We start from the raw sequence: 17,118 nt of genomic DNA, 5'->3' as shown, positions 1-17,118 counted from the left end.
ATACTTAAAACCATTACTAAATACAAAAGCGGTGCTAAACCACTCCTCCACACCGACTGGACTGGCGGGAGATACACAAAAACAAAGACTTTTGATGTCATTTTTTAAATTCAACTAAATGTGTTCTATAGATGCTGTTATAATTACGATATTTGTTATGTCGTAACTGTGGACAGTGAAACTGTTTTTTAAATTATTTTGTTGTTTGTTTATATAAAGTGAGCATGGACTTGGGAGCAACGAGTGCCCCGGAAATGTTCAATATGGTGATGTGTGCGCCACGGAACTGTTTTTTACACACGCCCACATATACAGAATTCCTACACTTTCGTTGTTTACGTTCCAGCAGTGCAGTGCGGTAGCGCAATCCCTGCACAGGCGTGCGTGCATGCTAAGTATTAAGTAGCAGACATCGCGTTGTCTTTGCCTGCATATTTATCAACAGAAAACAAAGGGAGCCTCGCCTGCATAAAATACTGGTATGTTTGATTCATAGTATCGATGACGTTCAGTGTTTAGTGGTCAATAACGGTGTATACGGTATTTTAGTCTTTAGTTTCTTAAAGTACAAGGGATTCTTCTAAGGCGGTGTATACAGTCTTTGGTGTAGGGTCTTGAAGTACAAATGTGCTTCAAGTTTTCGCGATGTTTCTGAACGTTTCTGAAAAATAGTTTAATATATTTTTTTCATGTATCAGATAAAAAAAAGTGTACTGTACCGAACCCGTATTAATATTGCTTTTACGTTTTTGATGTATTAATACATGTAACTTCATGCAGTAAATGCGACATGTGGATTAGGAATGGCACTTTTTTTTTTTTTTTTTTTTTACCAAGACAACTTTAAAGCACATTTTACCACATTATATCATGCCGCCTTTAAGCATTACATATGCTGCACAACAGAGGTAGCTGATGAAGTAGTTAATTAATCATTACCCAAAGCCCTGCAAATGATAAACAAGTCACGTGACAAAATAACACCAACATGCAATATGGAAACCCTCAAAAAATGCTCTTTTATATTTGTTTGTTTGTATGTGTTACATGTGTTTGGTCAGATTTAGAGAATACAGGAAAAACAGCACAAAAAAAAAGTTTGACCTGCTAGACCACAGAGAAATGGTTGAATAAAGATAAAGAGGAGGGCAGGGGGTGACAATGGATCACAAAATTGAGTTTCCGAAAGTTTAGGGCAGGGGATGACCAGGAAATGGAACGTGCAAAGCAAGGCAAGGGGTGAGAATTGAAAAAAAAGGAAGGCTATTCTAATCTATAATTATATTTTTATAGAGAACTCTCCAAGAACCCCTGATCTTTATTATAAACTGATAACTTACCTGATAACCCAGATTTTTAAAACTGCGGACAAACAAAACGGAAGCTATAGACAGTCGTGTGTGTGTGTGTGTGTAGATGTATATATAGTGATTTATATCAATTCACAATTTGCACCAATTTTTCTAAAGGAATAAATAATAACATTCACAACAATCTGAACTTTAAAATTAAATACCTAAAAAAGAACTGTAACTTGTATCTGTGTCTTGTGATTAGGCCCTCCCTACACTCTTTGTTTTGCGAACTTAGCGTTAACAAGAGAATGGCAAACCTGGCTAACTCCTTGTATTCCTCGCTGTTTTTAAAGTTCTTTTTCAAAGTACTGTGCAAGGCGAATGTTTTTGGTGGTAACTAGGTGGGTGTATTCTTCATCATTTGACTCACAAATCTGAGGAAACCCTTTCTTTCTTGCCAGACCACTAAAATGAGACATTGCGGCTTTAATTGTATCCTCTACAAAATCAGGGATTAACTTTTCTGCATCTCATGCCATTAAAACCTGCCGATGTGTCATACAGTGTTGAATAGGAGGCTGGGTGGTCCAGTGGTTTAAGAAAAGGGCTTGTAACCAGGAGGTCCCCGGTTCAAATCCCACCTCAGCCACTGACTCAGTGTGACCCTGAGCAAGTCACTTAACCTCCTTGTGCTCCGTCTTTCGGGTGAGACGTAGTTGTAAGTGACTCTGCAGCTGATGTATAGTTCACACACCCTAGTCTCTGTAAGTCGCCTTGGATAAAGGTGTCTGCTAAATAAACAAATAATAATAATAAACAGTTCACCAAACTGACCTTTTAGCTTTGCAGAAACATTACCTTCTCCCTACTGATTGCAGCCAGTCATTACAGTTGCGCCATCTGAAGTGAACTTTTCTACTGTGTAGTGCTCACGGTCAGAAAAAGCAGTTGCTTTCGATATATTTTCAGCAGAGCATCTCTCGGTTATTTCAAGTAGGCTCTAAAACTCTGTCGTTATTTTGTGCTATTTAGTGTTGATTTTAGCTGCTTCATTATTTGTCCAGAGCACATACATTCCATTGCTCCGTCCTCTCTCTGAAATACAAAGTACTCTTTTTCCCATGCGGGTTAAATGCTCTTTTGCCACGGCTACCTTCCATTTTTTTATTTCTGAAAATTAATTTACCTGCTGCTCTTCTTTGATCAACATGACCAGTGACTACACTTCAAGGACTGGAGTGTTCTCGTTGAGAATGCTCTCACGAGATTCCAGTTAACCAATCAGGTTCTATAGAAAAAGCAGTAGAAATTACACATTACATTACAAGTAAAAGAAGACGCAACATAGTTCCCTGTATTAGAAGAAAAAAACAATAGTGCCAACAAGTAAAAGTAAACATGCCAGCCACGGACATTGATAACTCTTGCCACAGACACACGTGTCTGTGTACGGACAAGTTGCCGACCCCTGACTATAAACGTTATCTGTGGCCCCTATTTTCTTGTGAATGTCTTTTAGTTCTTTGCTTTTTTTAAATTTACCTTGGGATTTTAATAAAGTCATATAATAAAATGTTGCTGCTTCTTTCTGGGCTGTATGTTCATTTCATGTTCATTTTAGGGCAGCAGTGTGGAGTAGTGGTTAGGGCTCTGGACTCTTGACCGGAGGGTTGTGGGTTCAATCCCTGGTCGGGGACACTGCTGCTGTACCCTTGAGCAAGGTACTTTACCTAAATTGCTCCAGTAAAAACCCAACTATATAAATAGGTAATTGTATGTAAAGATAATGTGATATCTTGTGAGTCGCCCTGGATAAGGGCGTCTGCTAAGAAATAAATAATAATAATAATAATTTCATTCCAATGATATACCTGCAATCAGACTGTGATCTACAGGACAAGAACTGATTAAGCGCCAGGAACCAGCAGAATTGCAGCCTAGCATTTTACATAAAAAAGCTAATTTGAAATAAACAAGGAAAGTGTCGAGGGGTTTCATCAGAATTAATTTGCTCGTGTTAATAAATGGTGTAGAAAATAGAATTTAGAGCCTTGGTTAGCACTCTATTTGTGTATGGGATGGAGGATGAAATCTAAAGATTTTGCAAATGACAAATTAAAATCTGAAGTGCTGTATCTTGTTTCCAAACCCACGTGGAAGCAAAGCTTAAGCAAGCCAGTTTGTGAATGTCCACAGCAGGGCTCTGGTGATCAGACAGCTGAATTCTTGTCCATGCATGTAGCCCTATACTACCAGGCTTCATAGACCGGTGCCCACCATGTTATGTCTATAAGGACAGCTACAGAGTTAACCAACTAACCTGTTCTTTGTCTGTCATATAACTACAGAAGCTTGTTAAGGTGTGTTAAACTGTTTTGGAAAATAATATTTTTGCTAAAATGTTACTTTGAGTGAGTGAGACTTGTCTAGTCAACCTATTGTAAGAACCTTTCTGTTGTCTTCAGTCTGCAGGATGGAATCCAGCAGAATCACCATGGAATCCAAGGCAGCTGCTTCCAACATGCTAAATGCTCTCCATTCTCTGTACCAGTTTGGTTACCTCTGTGACGTGACTGTCCAGACAATACAACAGGGGGTCCATGAAGAGTTTTCCGCCCACAAAGCTGTCCTAGCTGCTTCCAGCAATTATTTCCGGGAACTTTTTGTCAGTGAGGAGCTGTCAGTCGCTAAATCGCCCACAGTAACCCTGCAGGACATCTATACAGAAGACTTCACTAGCTTCCTTGAATTTGTCTACACTGCAAGAGTGGAGATCCAGCAAGAAAAGCTACAGAGGTTGAAAGAAGTGGCTGAGAAACTGGACTGCAAAGATCTGTTGGAGGTTTGCAATGGTTTCACAGTCAGTGAGAGACAGGATTCAAAGCTAGCATCCTCGTCTAGAGCAATGACATTGAGGAGTAAAAGCCCTTGCTTAGATCAGACTTCAAAAATAAAGTCCTCAGCTATAAAATCTATACTATGTGACCAAACCCCAAAAAAGAGTATGCAGCAGATTAAACCAAAACCCAAACTCAGGAAAGAAGCACCTACAAAAGAGATAGGTGAGGATGGTGCCTCTAGCAATACTATGACTTCTGTGACAAAGTCATCTGACCAGAATCAATCAAAGACAGAAGAATCTAAGGATGATGAGGATGTGGATAACGATGGTGGGGATGCTGGTGAATCTGATCAAAATAAAATGGGCTGCATAAAATGGATGACCCCCTTGGACTTGAACACCCGTATAGTTATAAGGAAGGTCCCTGAGGTAAAAGAAGAGGACTGTGAAGGGAACACCAGTCTACGAAGGTCCCTTAGGAATGCCTCAAGTTGGCTGAAGGAGACTTATACCTGTGACAAATGCAATGAGACATTTAAGACAGTGAACAAGTATCAGGCACACATGGGCAAAGAGCATGGTGTTAATGTTGTGGTCAAGTACAGCTGTGACTTGTGCACCCAGCTCTTTACTAACCATCAAAACCTCAGGCAGCACAGACTAACTGTCCACAACGATGAGCGACGCTATTCTTGCAAGTTGTGTGACAAGAGGTTCAAACGCCAAAAGGACATTAACGACCACATCAGAAACGTGCACGAGAAGAAGCGGTCTCCGCAGGCTTGCCCCTATTGTGATAAGATTATCAGTTCTAAAGGTGGCCTTACTGTACATATCCGAATACACACAGGAGAAAAGCCGTACAAATGTCCGGACTGTCCAGCAAGCTTTGCCCAGAAGTCCTCTTTCAACACCCATGTGAGGTAATATGCTTTAGCATTGCTTATAGCACAACTGTATTCAGGTGTTTGTACAATAGGCATGTTCACAAAATGGATGTTGGCTTTTCCTAATTGTTTTTAACACTGTAGGCCTATCTACAGGTCTAGGAAATGTTGCTTTTTTTTTTTTAGTGTAAGCAATTGAAGCAATTTTTTTGCCACACTTAAGAGGGATTTAAAAATGGCTACAGGCTTATAATGTACAGCTGTATAATGTATAACTCTTACAACACTAAATAACTTTACATAAAGACTGCAAGAGGATAACTAATGATATCGTTTCAGTGTCTTGTAAAGTTTCCAGTTCACAAGTTATATACAGGTCTCCGGTGTTAATCTGAAATATACTGCTTTGCAATGGGAGTTTTGTCACAATATTTGCAATTATGGTGGTTAATGTTTAGACCTTGAGGTGTCAAATGACAGAATAATGTCCTGCATTATAACAACATTGTGATTATGATCGTTTCTCATTTGGGTCTTTGTCCCTTGGATGGCCTAATGCCCTGTTCACACTAGCATTTTTATACCGGTAGCGTTGCGGAACCGTATCGAAACATCTGTCCAGACTGGAGTTCTTATCGGTGTCGTACCGATATAACTGTATCTGTATGAAACTCAAAAAAGAGCAGGTTTCGTACCAGTACTGTTTTGATACGACTCGGAACAGCTTAAGTGTGGACAGGTAAACCGACACGGCATCGACACAGTTAAAGTAAGTGTGGACAGGTAAACCGACACAGTATCGATACAGTTAAGTTTGGACAGGTAAACCGACGCAGTATCGATACAGTTAAGTGTGGACAGGTAAACCGACACAGTATCGATACAGTTAAGTGTGGACAGGTAAACCGACACAGTATCGATACAGTTAAGTGTGGACAGGTAAACCGACACAGTATCGATACAGTTAAGTGTGGACAGGTAAACCGACACAGTATCGATACAGTTAAGTGTGGACAGGTAAACCGACACAGTATCGATACAGTTAAGTGTGGACAGGTAAACCGACACAGTATCGATACAGTTAAGTGTGGACAGGTAAACCGACACAGTATCGATACAGTTAAGTGTGGACAGGTAAACCGATGCAGTATCGACTCAGTTAAGTCAGTGTTCTGAAGCACGCGCACGTCTTGCTTTACAGTTTAAATACTTTTATCTTGCTTTACAGTTTAAATACCTTTATCATGGAGACACCAAAAAATGCCAATATAAGTAACAAAATATTCTCCACAAAATTAGTGATGATGACTATGAGGTAAAGCGTACAGTGCCGCTCTAAAATAAAATTCCTATCAAAATATCAATATCAAAAAGCAAACCTCATGCCTTTATAAGACGGGTAATTGTTTTCGCCTTTTTCTTCGTCGTCTCATCCTTTCGCGTCTTGCTCATCTCTAAATAATGATTGAATACCAAAACAAAATACTGTACAAGGACAGGACGGCAAAACGTAGTATTACATAACGGATCAATTTTTAACAGATGTGACAGCTGTCGTCATGGAAACAAGTTCAGACCCGCACACTGTCGATTTAAACATATATGAATGTGGACAGGTATATCGCAACTGTATCGGAACTGTACTGGTATTGAAAAGTCAGTTAGGACAGAAAGTGGTTTCGTACCGATTATATTCTATACCGAAACAAACTGTACCATTATCGTACCGATACAAGTGTGAACAGGGCTTAAGAAAGCTAGATATACTTGTTATTTTATTAACTTGGCGAATACCAAGATATGCAGCATTATTTTGCTGTTCTGTGGCTAAACAAAAAATCAGTGATTTATAATTACTAATTGCTGTTTATGTTCTTACAGAAACATGCACTTGTCTGGTATAGAGAGGAAGCCTAGACCTGTATACTGGAAGCTTGTTCCACCAAATGAGGACTCTTTTTTCGACAAGGAACTCAGTAGTAACGGCCCCACCTGTAACCCAGTGGATGGAAACTTAAAAGCAAACTGCAATAAAGAAAGGAAAAATGTTGAAGAGCAGAAATGCTTGCTGAACAATGTAGAACAAAATAATGTTGGGGAGAAGAGCAGCTTGCCTTTTAATAAAGAATCAAATGATAAAAAGCTAGTAAGCTCACCCAGTACAGAAAAACTGGAAAATGAAGATGATGAAAAGGACAGGGTAGGAGATGATTCAGGAGAGCTGAATGAAAATGGTGTAAAGAGCGATGGAGGAAGCAGCCAAGTAGAAGTTGAAGAAACAGATGAGGAAGATGAATATGAAGCAGACGAAGCCTCCGGTGGCGATTCTGAACACGAGGAGGAATTGAAGGATGTGAAAGGCAGTCAAGTGAAAAGAAAAGGCAGGGGCACGAAACTAGGAGCTGGCACGGTCCTCAAACCCAAAGGGGAGCGTTATGTTATCAGGTGCGATAAGTGTGACAAGCAGTTCACCTTTCGGAAGAAGTTTGTGGCCCACTACGAAGAGGCACATCAATCCCATCCAGAAAAGTTCTACAAGTGCGACACCTGTGGCAAGGCGTTTGCCAACTACAGCTGCTGGAAGGAGCACCGGGCCTGTGTGCACTCCGATGAGAGACAGTTTGCCTGCACCCTCTGCAATGCCACCTTCAAGCGAAAGCGGGACGTCCGTGCGCACTACCTACGCAGACATGAGGGTCGGTACAAGCGTCCTCTGTGCTCCGTCTGTGGCAAGATCCTGAGCTCCAGGACCGCCCTGGTGTTCCACATGAGGACCCACACTGGAGAGAAACCCTACCAGTGCTCTGTGTGCAACGGAAGGTTCGCCCAGCCATCACAGCTCAAGCTTCACGTAAGGTTAGTTTTCCTAAACCAACTTGTTTAACTACAGAAACGTGTTAAGGTGTGCTAAAGATCAAGGGTCAGCAGTCTGAGCAATCACGCTCCTCCTAAATCAGCTAAGAACTGGTCAGACTTGCTGCAGGTGGTGATCATGTGCTGGAATTAAATGTAATGTTGTCCATGTTGTTAAAGTCTATGACGGGGATATAGTACCTATATATATATATATTTTTTTAAATATGACAAATGTGCAAAAATAAATCTATACATTTATTCTCAGTTTCTGTAATACATTAACAGCATTGTCTGTATTTTCTTAAACTGATTAATGTAATTAAACAGTATTTTTACAATCTTTTCAAACTCAATGCAGGTCCCACACTGGAGAGAAGCCTTATATCTGTGAAGTGTGTGGCTGTTGTTTTTCTGGCAAAGGCAAATTAGACATTCACCGAAGGACACACACAGGTACACACCGTTTTCATATTCCCAACTTTTGTAAGCAATTATATTAGTAAGATGCAACCCCCAAAACTTAGATACATAAAAGGGAAAAAAACATTAATTGTCCAGTCTATTCAATTCTTTGTTTTACAATTGCGTAGACAGGTGTATAAAACATTCAGCAAATATCCAAATAAAGAAGATTCCATACTTAGGTAAATTTAGTGGAGCTTTTACTAGAAAGATTTGACAGTAGATTTGAATGGAGTTTTTGTCTAAACTAGCTTGTTGGGTAATAAGAAATATGTAAACTGTTCAGGTAACCTTCCCTGAAGGAATGCATTTTATCAATTTTCTAGGCGAGCGGCTGTACAAATGTGATATGTGTGAAAAGAACTTTTCTACTAAGCAATACCTGAAGTGCCACAAGCGATGTCACCTGGGAGCCAAGCCTTTCAAGTGCGAAGTCTGTGGGAAAACATTTGGCCTTCGAGCATCTTTAGCTCAGCACAGTAAGGTGCATGCAGGTATGTTGAACAGTTTCCTTAAGAAAACGAATGCAAAAGAAGTAGGTTCGTTAACAACAACAACAACATTTAATTTATATAGCGCCCTTCATAACAAGTATCCCAGGGCACTTCACAGAGGAAAAAAAAGAGAGTTATAAAAAAGCCAAATCAAATAAGTATGTCTTAAGACGAGTTTTAAAAATCACTAAAGTGTCTGAATTTCTTAGAATATTTGGGAGGGAATTCCAAAGTTTGGGAGCATAGACACTGAAAGCCCTAGATTTTGGAACAACCAACAAACTAGCCTCTGAAGAACGTAAATTTCAGGAGGGGGCTTAGGAGACAATCATGTCAGCAGCGTATGCAGGTGCCATGCCATGTAAAGCTTTATAAGTTAAAAGAGCAATTTTAAAATCAATTCTAAACTTTATAGGCAGCCAATGGAGTTTAGAGAGAACAGGTGTCATGTGGTTGTGGGATTTTGATCTAGTTAGAACACGAGCAGCAGCATTTTGAACATATTGGAGCTGCCTTAGAGTACTATTTGGAAGGCCACATAACAATGTGTTACTCTAATCTAATCTAGATGTAATAAATGCATGAACTAGCCTTTCGGCATCAACTAGTGGCAAAAAAGGACGTAGAAAAAAGCAGTCTTAGTAACACTGAGCACATGAGCCTCAAAGGTTAGAGAAGGGTCCAAAACAACACCCAAATTTCTAATAGTAAAACTAGCTTTAATAGTAATTCCATCTAAAAACTGTGTGGAGACTTTACTCAATTGTTTCCCAGATCCTAACAACAAAGCTTCTGTTTTATCAGAGTATAACTGTAAGAAGTTGCCATGCATCCAACATTTTATATCAGCAATACAATGTGACAAGACAGAAACTGCTGTATCAGAGTTTGTTTTAAAAGAAATATAAATTTGTGTGTCATCTGCATAAAAATGATATTTGACACCATGGTGTTGCATGACCTGGCCTAAAGGAAGCATATAAATGTTAAAAAGTAAGGGGCCCAGAACAGAACCCTGTGGAACACCTGAAACAATGACCTCAGGATCAGAAACAAAAGTACAAAGTGAAACTGAGTGACATCTGTTTAAAAGATATGATCTAAACCAGTCCAAGGCGATTCCAGAAATACCAACAGTTTCCTATAACCTTTTAAGTAAAATAATGTGGTCAACTGTATAAAAAGCTGCACTGAGATCCAACAAAATTAACATAAGATGCTTAATGAGAGCAAAGTTGCGTACACATTTTCTGTTTAATCAGGCGGCACAAAGTGGCACTCTGGTGTTAAATTTGCACTTTGCATTTACTGTATTTTTTCTAATAATGAATTCATAACTTGGCACATTTATTTTGTCAATCAGTGATGGCTGCTACTGCTATGCCAACCAGGTCCCTTTCAGTTGTAGCAGACCAAGCCCCAATTTGAACGGTTTTGAATTTAACTGGGGTTTCAAATACTGCTGCCTTGGTGAGCTTGACTTCAAATGAGAGTTAGGGGAAACATGCAGAAAATAGCATTAAATGTACTTTGATTTTTGTTCTCAGAAACCCGTCCATATTTCTGTGACCAGTGTGGGAAGACATTCACCCAGCAGGGGGCTCTGCGCCGTCACCAGAGAATTCACACTGGGGAGAAGCCTTACAAATGCAAAGCCTGTGACCGGACTTTCACTGACATGTCCACTTTGAGAAGACACGTTGCGGTAAGTGGCATTGGGCATAAGTATGTGAATGAATGTAGATGAGACTTGGATATAAAGTGATGTGCTAACTTGAGGTTTTAGGTTTCACTGGAAATAATGTAACAAAATATGAACAAGGTATACTATTGAAAACCACTTTTTTATGTTAATAATATATATATTTTTATGTTTTAGGTTCATGATCGGAAGGCAGATTGGAGGAGCTATGCAATTGATCTCACTACCAAGAAAGATCACAATTGGTCCAAGATAGAAACATTAGGAGGGGCATGTATTGATGATAGCCCAGTGAATCACGATTTTACTGATATGCTTGAGCAAGCGCATCAAGAACTGGAAAAACACAAAGTGAGAAAAGGGAGTGCGATTCCCCATGTTAGTTCTTAAAATGCATAACGAAGAAAGGGATTTGTAATATTTGCGTGTTTAGTATTTAGTTTAGTAAAAGTGTTTTAATGGCACATTTTTTTCTGCCCGATTTATGTGCCCGTAGAAACAAACATTGGCAAAATAAGTGCTGCCACTATATGAATGTTTACGTAAAGGATATAGAGGATAAGGTGCCATAATGGTATACATTTTTACAATTCCCAATCATTGCCTTCTATGAGAATGCAGTCATGCAGCTTTAAATCAGAACACTAAAAAAAAGAATAAGTGTGGCGGTACTGTAGAAACATTTTTTTTGTGCTGGCATATCAAGACATTACAGAACAAGAGCGTGGTATAACAGTATGCTTTTTTTTTCAATTCATGTAAATTTACATTTACATATATACAGTGCCTATAGAAAGTCTACACCCCCTTTCAAAATTTTCACCTTTTGTTGCCTTATAGCAGGGGTGGGCAAAGTTTTAGGACTGAGGGCCACATCAGGGTATGGAAATTGTATGGCGAGCCATATAAATGTATACTTAACAAACAAACCAATCATGTTCAAACAGACACAAAACAATTTTGTGGTAAAATCATCATAAAATAGCATCATTGAGTTGTCTTTTGATTTTACGTGCTCAGTTATGTTGCCCCTGTCTCAACACAAATTATGTGCATCGCTCACAATTCTCAGTGTACTGCACTACATACGTTTGGTAGTTTTCCTGTTTATTGCTATAATGAGCAATGTTGTTGTTAATTGATTTAACTCTGAAGAACAGGTATTAAAATAAAGATAGATATTGGGGGAAACATACGACCTTATTATTATTATAGATATATCATCATAAAAATGCATTACAAGAAAAAAGGAAACAAAACATACCCCCTTTTTTCCGCTCTCTTTGCTGTTAATGTGAACAATGCAGTTGGTCGCCCTTCTTTACGATAGCATCAAAGTCTGGTGCTGTCCTTGTTGTTGAAATCCGCAAAACAGAGCTGAGATGCTGGTCAGTTAACTGGGATCTGTAGCGAGATTTGTTGAAATTCAGTAGTGAAAATGTTTGTTCGCACACATAGGTGGAGGCGAACAACACAAGAATTTTCTGGGCTACGTTGCGGATATTTGGGAACTTTGTTTCATTCAAAGAGGCATAAAACTTGTCCAGTGTTTGTGAATGGTACTTTTCCTTCACAGTGGAGTCGCACTGGAGTTCGATGAGCTCCAGTTGTAATTCTTCTGGTGCTTTCTCGTAGTCAAATGAAAGTGGACATGACACCAGCTCCAGTGTCTTCTCGATCTTCTCAAAGTCAGAGAATCGACGAGAAAATTCTCCATGCAGGTCACTCAGAATGTTGCTGTACCTGTCTGCCCGCTCCGACGACACTTCCAAACATTTAAGTGTTGGAAAGTGAGCGAACAGTTTGCTCTTCATTTGTTTTGAAAACAAAATGAGCTTGACTTTGAAAGCTTTCACATTGGAATACAATTCGTGAACAAACACATCCTTGCCCTGCAGCTTCACATTAAGTTCATTTAAATGTGCCATGATATCCACACCAAAAGCGAGGTCACACACCCAGTTTGAATTCCTTAATTCCGGGAAATCGTTTTCTTTCCCTTGCATTTCCAAGAAAATGTTAATTTCATCTCTAAGCTCCCACACTCGCTGCAACACCTTTCCTAAACTGAGCCAGGGGACATTCGTATGATAAAGTAAGTCCTGGTGTTCAGCATCAGTGTCCTCAAGAAGGGAAATGAATTGCCGATGATTAAGCCCCCTTGCTCTAATGTAGTTCACTATTTTCACTGCTGTGCGAACAACATGATCTATGTCCAGAACATTTTTGCAGAGTGCCTCCTGATGTATGATGCAGTGCAGAAAAATGATTTCTTTCTCAGAATCTACATCTTTTACTTTGTCCTCAATTCTTTTTAAAAGTCCTACTTTTTTCCCAGTTAAATTTGGCGATCCATCTGTGGTCACATTTGCGAGTTTACTCCAGGGGAGCTTCAGACGTTCAAGGCAACCAGACACCCTCTCATACAAATCCAATCCTTTTGTTGTGCCTTTCATTGATTCCATAGATAAAAATTCCTCTGTGATTTCAAATTTGTTGTTAATTCCTCTCACAAAAATCAAGAGCTGCGCTGTGTCCTTTATGTCAGTACTATCATCGAGAGCTAACGAAAACAGCGTGAAGCACTGTGCTTTCCTGTTCAACTGAGAGGCCAAGTCTTCATCAATTACTTCAATACGGCGAGCAACAGTTCTTCGTGACAAACTAATATTCTCAAACGTATTTTTGTATTCAGGACACAGCATTCCAGCAACATCGACCATGCATTGTTTCAAAAACTCCCCTTTAGCAAACGGCTTATTTTGTTTAGCTATCTTGAATGCCAAAACATAACTTGCCTTCGTAGTGGCTTCCTGAACCGCAGCTTGTCGCACAAAAATGTTTTGCTGAGATTTTAAATTAGAAGCGAGTTTCTGAGCTTTTCTTGACTTTTCTTCTGTTGTTAAGTTGCTGCCATAATTAGGATGTTTCGTTGTAAAATGGCGATTCAAATTGTACTCCTTGAACACAGCGATGCTCTCTTGACAAATCAGGCATACAGCCTTCGAGTCGACGTTTGTGAAAAAATATTTCTCAATCCACTCTTTTTTGAAAACTCGACACTCACTGTCCACTTTTCTTCTCTTTGAAGTGCTCATTTTTCTTCAGAAAGCATAAAAACAAAAACCTAGCTGCTGCAATTCAAACGGCTGTTTCGCAAGCTTGCATGCACTGTAGCAATGATGAATAAACGTCATACACTGCGCCCCACGTGAGACGTTGCAAAGCGCTTTGTTTTTGGCAATGCAATCTCTGTCTGTGTCGGTCGTGAAATTAGCCTAGTAAATTAGAAAATTAGTTATTTCTAACCCAAATCAATCAATAACATGGATCGATTTAATGGATTTTTATATTTCTACTATTTATAGTAATCTAGTACTTTTATTGTTAAAACACAAGGAAGCTCGCGGGCCGGATGAAAAGCTCTCGCGGGCCGGATTTGGCCCGCGGGCCGTAGTTTGCCCACCCCTGCCTTATAGCCTGAAATTGAAATAGTTTTGTTTTTCATTTATCTGCACATCCTACCCCACAACTTCCAAGTGAAAAAAATATTCTAGAAATTTGTAGAAAATTAATTAAAAATAAAAACTGAAATAGCTTGGTTGGATAAGTGTCCACCCCCCTTGTAACAGCAATCCTAAATTAGCTCAGGTGTAACCAATCGCCTTCAAAATCACACACCAAGTTAAATTGTGATTCACATGATTTCAGGATAAATTCAGCAGTTCCTGTAGGTTCCCTCTGCTGGGTAGTACATTTCAAAGCAAAGACTCAACCATGAGCACCAAGGCACTTTCAAAAGAACTCCGGGACAATGTTGTTGAAAGGCATAGATCAGGGGATGGGTATAAAAAAAATATCAAAGCCCTTGAATATCCCTTGGAGCACGGTCAAGACGGTTATTAAGAAGTGGAAGGTGTATGGCACCACCAAGATCCTGCCTAGATCAGGCCATCCCTCCAAACTGGATGACCGAGCAAGAAGGAGACTGATCAAAGAGGCTACCAAGAGGCCAATGGCACCTTTGCAAGAGCTACAGGCTTTTATGGCCAAGACTGGTCAAAGTGTGCATGTGACAACAATATCCCAAGCACTCCACAAATCTGGCCTGTATGGTAGGGTGGCAAGAAGGAAGCCATTACTCAAGAAAGCCCACCTTGAATCCTGTTTGAAGTATGCAAAAAAACACTCAGGAGATTCTGTAGCCATGTGGCAAAAAGTTTTGTGGTCTGACGAAACTAAAATGGAACTTTTTGGCCTATATGCAAAGCGTTATGTTTGGCGCAAACCCAACACAGCGCATCACCCAAAGAACACCATCCCTACTGTGAAGCATGCTGGGGGCAGCATCATGTTATGGGGATGTTTCTTATCAGCAGGGACTGGGGCACTTGTCAGGATAGAAGGGAAAATGAATGGAGCAAAGTACAGAGAAGTCCTTGAGGAAAACCTGCTGCCCTCTGCAAGAAAGCTGAAACTGTGACAGAAGTTCACCTTTCAGCATGACAATGACCCAAAGCATACAGCCAAATCTACACTGGAGTGACTAAGGAACAAAAAGGTAAATGTCCTTGAGTGGCCCAGTCAGAGCCCCGACCTAAATCCAATTAAAAATTTGTGGCATGACTTGGAGATTGCTGTCCATCAACGCTGCCCAAGGAACTTGACAGAGCTTGAACAGTTTTGTAAAGAAGAATGGTCAAATATTGCCAAATCTAGGGGTGCAGAGTTGGTAGAGACCTATCCCAAAAGACTCACAGCTGTAATTGCTGCCAAAGGTGCTTCCACCAAGTATTAACTCTGGGGTGTGGAGACTTATCCAGTTATGATCTTTCAGTTTTGTATTTAATATATAATTTTTTTCTCAATAAAAACTTTTTTCCCCTTAACAGTGTGGAGTATGGTGTGTAACAAGTGGAAAAAAATCCTCATTTAAATGCATGAAACAGGCACCTGACACAACAAAATGAAATAAGTTCATGGGGTGTAGACCCTCTATAGGCACTGAATATATTGTTTTTTACATGCAGTTGCTTTAAAAAGTAATTAGCGGGGTTCCAAAAAATATAGCGTTATAAGTCCCCTTGTGTTGCTACAACTGTTTAAATAACGTACCTGTAATTTTTCTTTTCATTGTTAACACCGACAGCTTTTTTACACTTAGAACTTTAAAGTCTGTTTCAAAGCTTGTTTCAAAATGGCCGCACTAGTGCACTGGGGTTTGAGATCTGTCCTCTAAATCACTGCAGGAAGAGCAATAAAATAAATTTAAAAAGTGTAACAAGTGCTCTGGCTTTTCTGTTCCGTACCACATCGTGGATTGTTATTGCTGTGTTACCTGTTTGACATTGGGGAAGTTTCCATGAAGGTTCTAATTTTGCTTGAGACATTGTGTTTGAGCCAAATTAAAAATGGCCCTATACATTTCGGGTTTCCTCGGCTCAGTTTATGTTACTCAGGTGAAGGGGAAAGGAGGAGGTTGATATGCAAATTAGCCATGCGTAGTTCTTGTGCTGTTTTTGCAGACCGCTCAGGAAAATGTGGTTTCCATGCACAGAACAGATACACGAGAGAATCTCACCTGGAAATCCATGGTTGTCAGGTGACATCTTGTTTGAGTTAAACTGTCTAAAGCACAGTGTTAAGCTCATTTAATAAAGCTGTGATTTGTAAATGCCTCGTGCCTGGTTTTTAATAATGTTTTACTGCTCTTGCCCAAATTGTTTTTCACATGTCCATTGGTGGGGTGGCATGTCGTTGGTAGTGAATAATATTTCAACTAATTTATCACACAACTTATTAAAGTAAAAAAAAAAATTATTAACCTGGAGGTATGTAATAAAACTATACAACCCAGCTATTGCAGATCATCATGGCTAACAACGGACAGTATACCTAGGATTGCTTCAAGGCTGTCTGGATTGGGAGCAGTGGACGTTTTCATGTGAAATACGGGTTTCCGAGATTTACCGTCCCTCTCTGTACGTTATATTCGACCACAAACCTGATCCTTTCAAGCTGTTCTCCCAAACGTGCATGCGCATCGCCACTTCACGTGGAAATAACCACAATGTGGGCAATAATCCTTACACTATCAGTGCACTAGAGCAGCCATTTTGAAAAGAGCTTTAAAGTTAAGTGTAAAAGGTTGTCAGGATGTTAACAATGAAAAGAAAAATTACAGGTACATTATTTAAACAGTTGTAGCAACACATGGGGCCGTGTAACACTATATTTTCGGAACGCTTTTAATTTTAAGTAGCATTTGAAAACTGATCTACTCTACTGAATGCTCGAAACTTATCATAACAGATGTGCCCTTACCATGTTTTACTGCCATACTGAATTTGCAGTGCATTTCTTCAGTACAGGGCTAAGTAGGGGTACAGCATTTTGTTTTGTGACAAGTGTAAGACAATCTTACTCGTGTGAGTAAAACCTCGATACTCTATAATTTTGTAGTGAATCAAAATGATTTCAGAGGTCACCTTGACTTTTCTGCAGTTGCATTCTATGATGTGCTTTATGTAGTATCAAATTAAATACATCCTCTCACAACCCCAGATGCATATACTGCTCT

The 17,118-nt window shown here is 39.6% G+C and overlaps 1 protein-coding gene across 1 annotated transcript; it reads left to right on the top strand.

Moving 5' to 3' along the window:
• The first annotated feature begins 314 nt into the window (after positions 1–314).
• On the top strand, positions 315–11,822 carry LOC117402640 (GDNF-inducible zinc finger protein 1-like). Its single transcript, XM_034003987.3, has 7 exons — positions 315–479; positions 3,761–5,060; positions 6,906–7,880; positions 8,239–8,333; positions 8,669–8,836; positions 10,384–10,541; positions 10,716–11,822. Exons 2-7 carry the CDS (start codon positions 3,769–3,771, stop codon positions 10,926–10,928), a joined length of 2,901 nt encoding a protein of 966 aa, XP_033859878.3. The 5' UTR covers positions 315–479; positions 3,761–3,768; the 3' UTR covers positions 10,929–11,822.
• The last annotated feature ends 5,296 nt before the right edge of the window (positions 11,823–17,118 follow it).

Source organism: Acipenser ruthenus, chromosome 5, assembly GCF_902713425.1.
Source record: "Acipenser ruthenus chromosome 5, fAciRut3.2 maternal haplotype, whole genome shotgun sequence".
In the NCBI taxonomy this organism is placed as follows: Eukaryota; Metazoa; Chordata; class Actinopteri; order Acipenseriformes; family Acipenseridae; genus Acipenser; species Acipenser ruthenus.
Note: the sequence above shows the minus strand (reverse complement) of the source record. Positions and strands in the feature narration are given on the sequence as shown.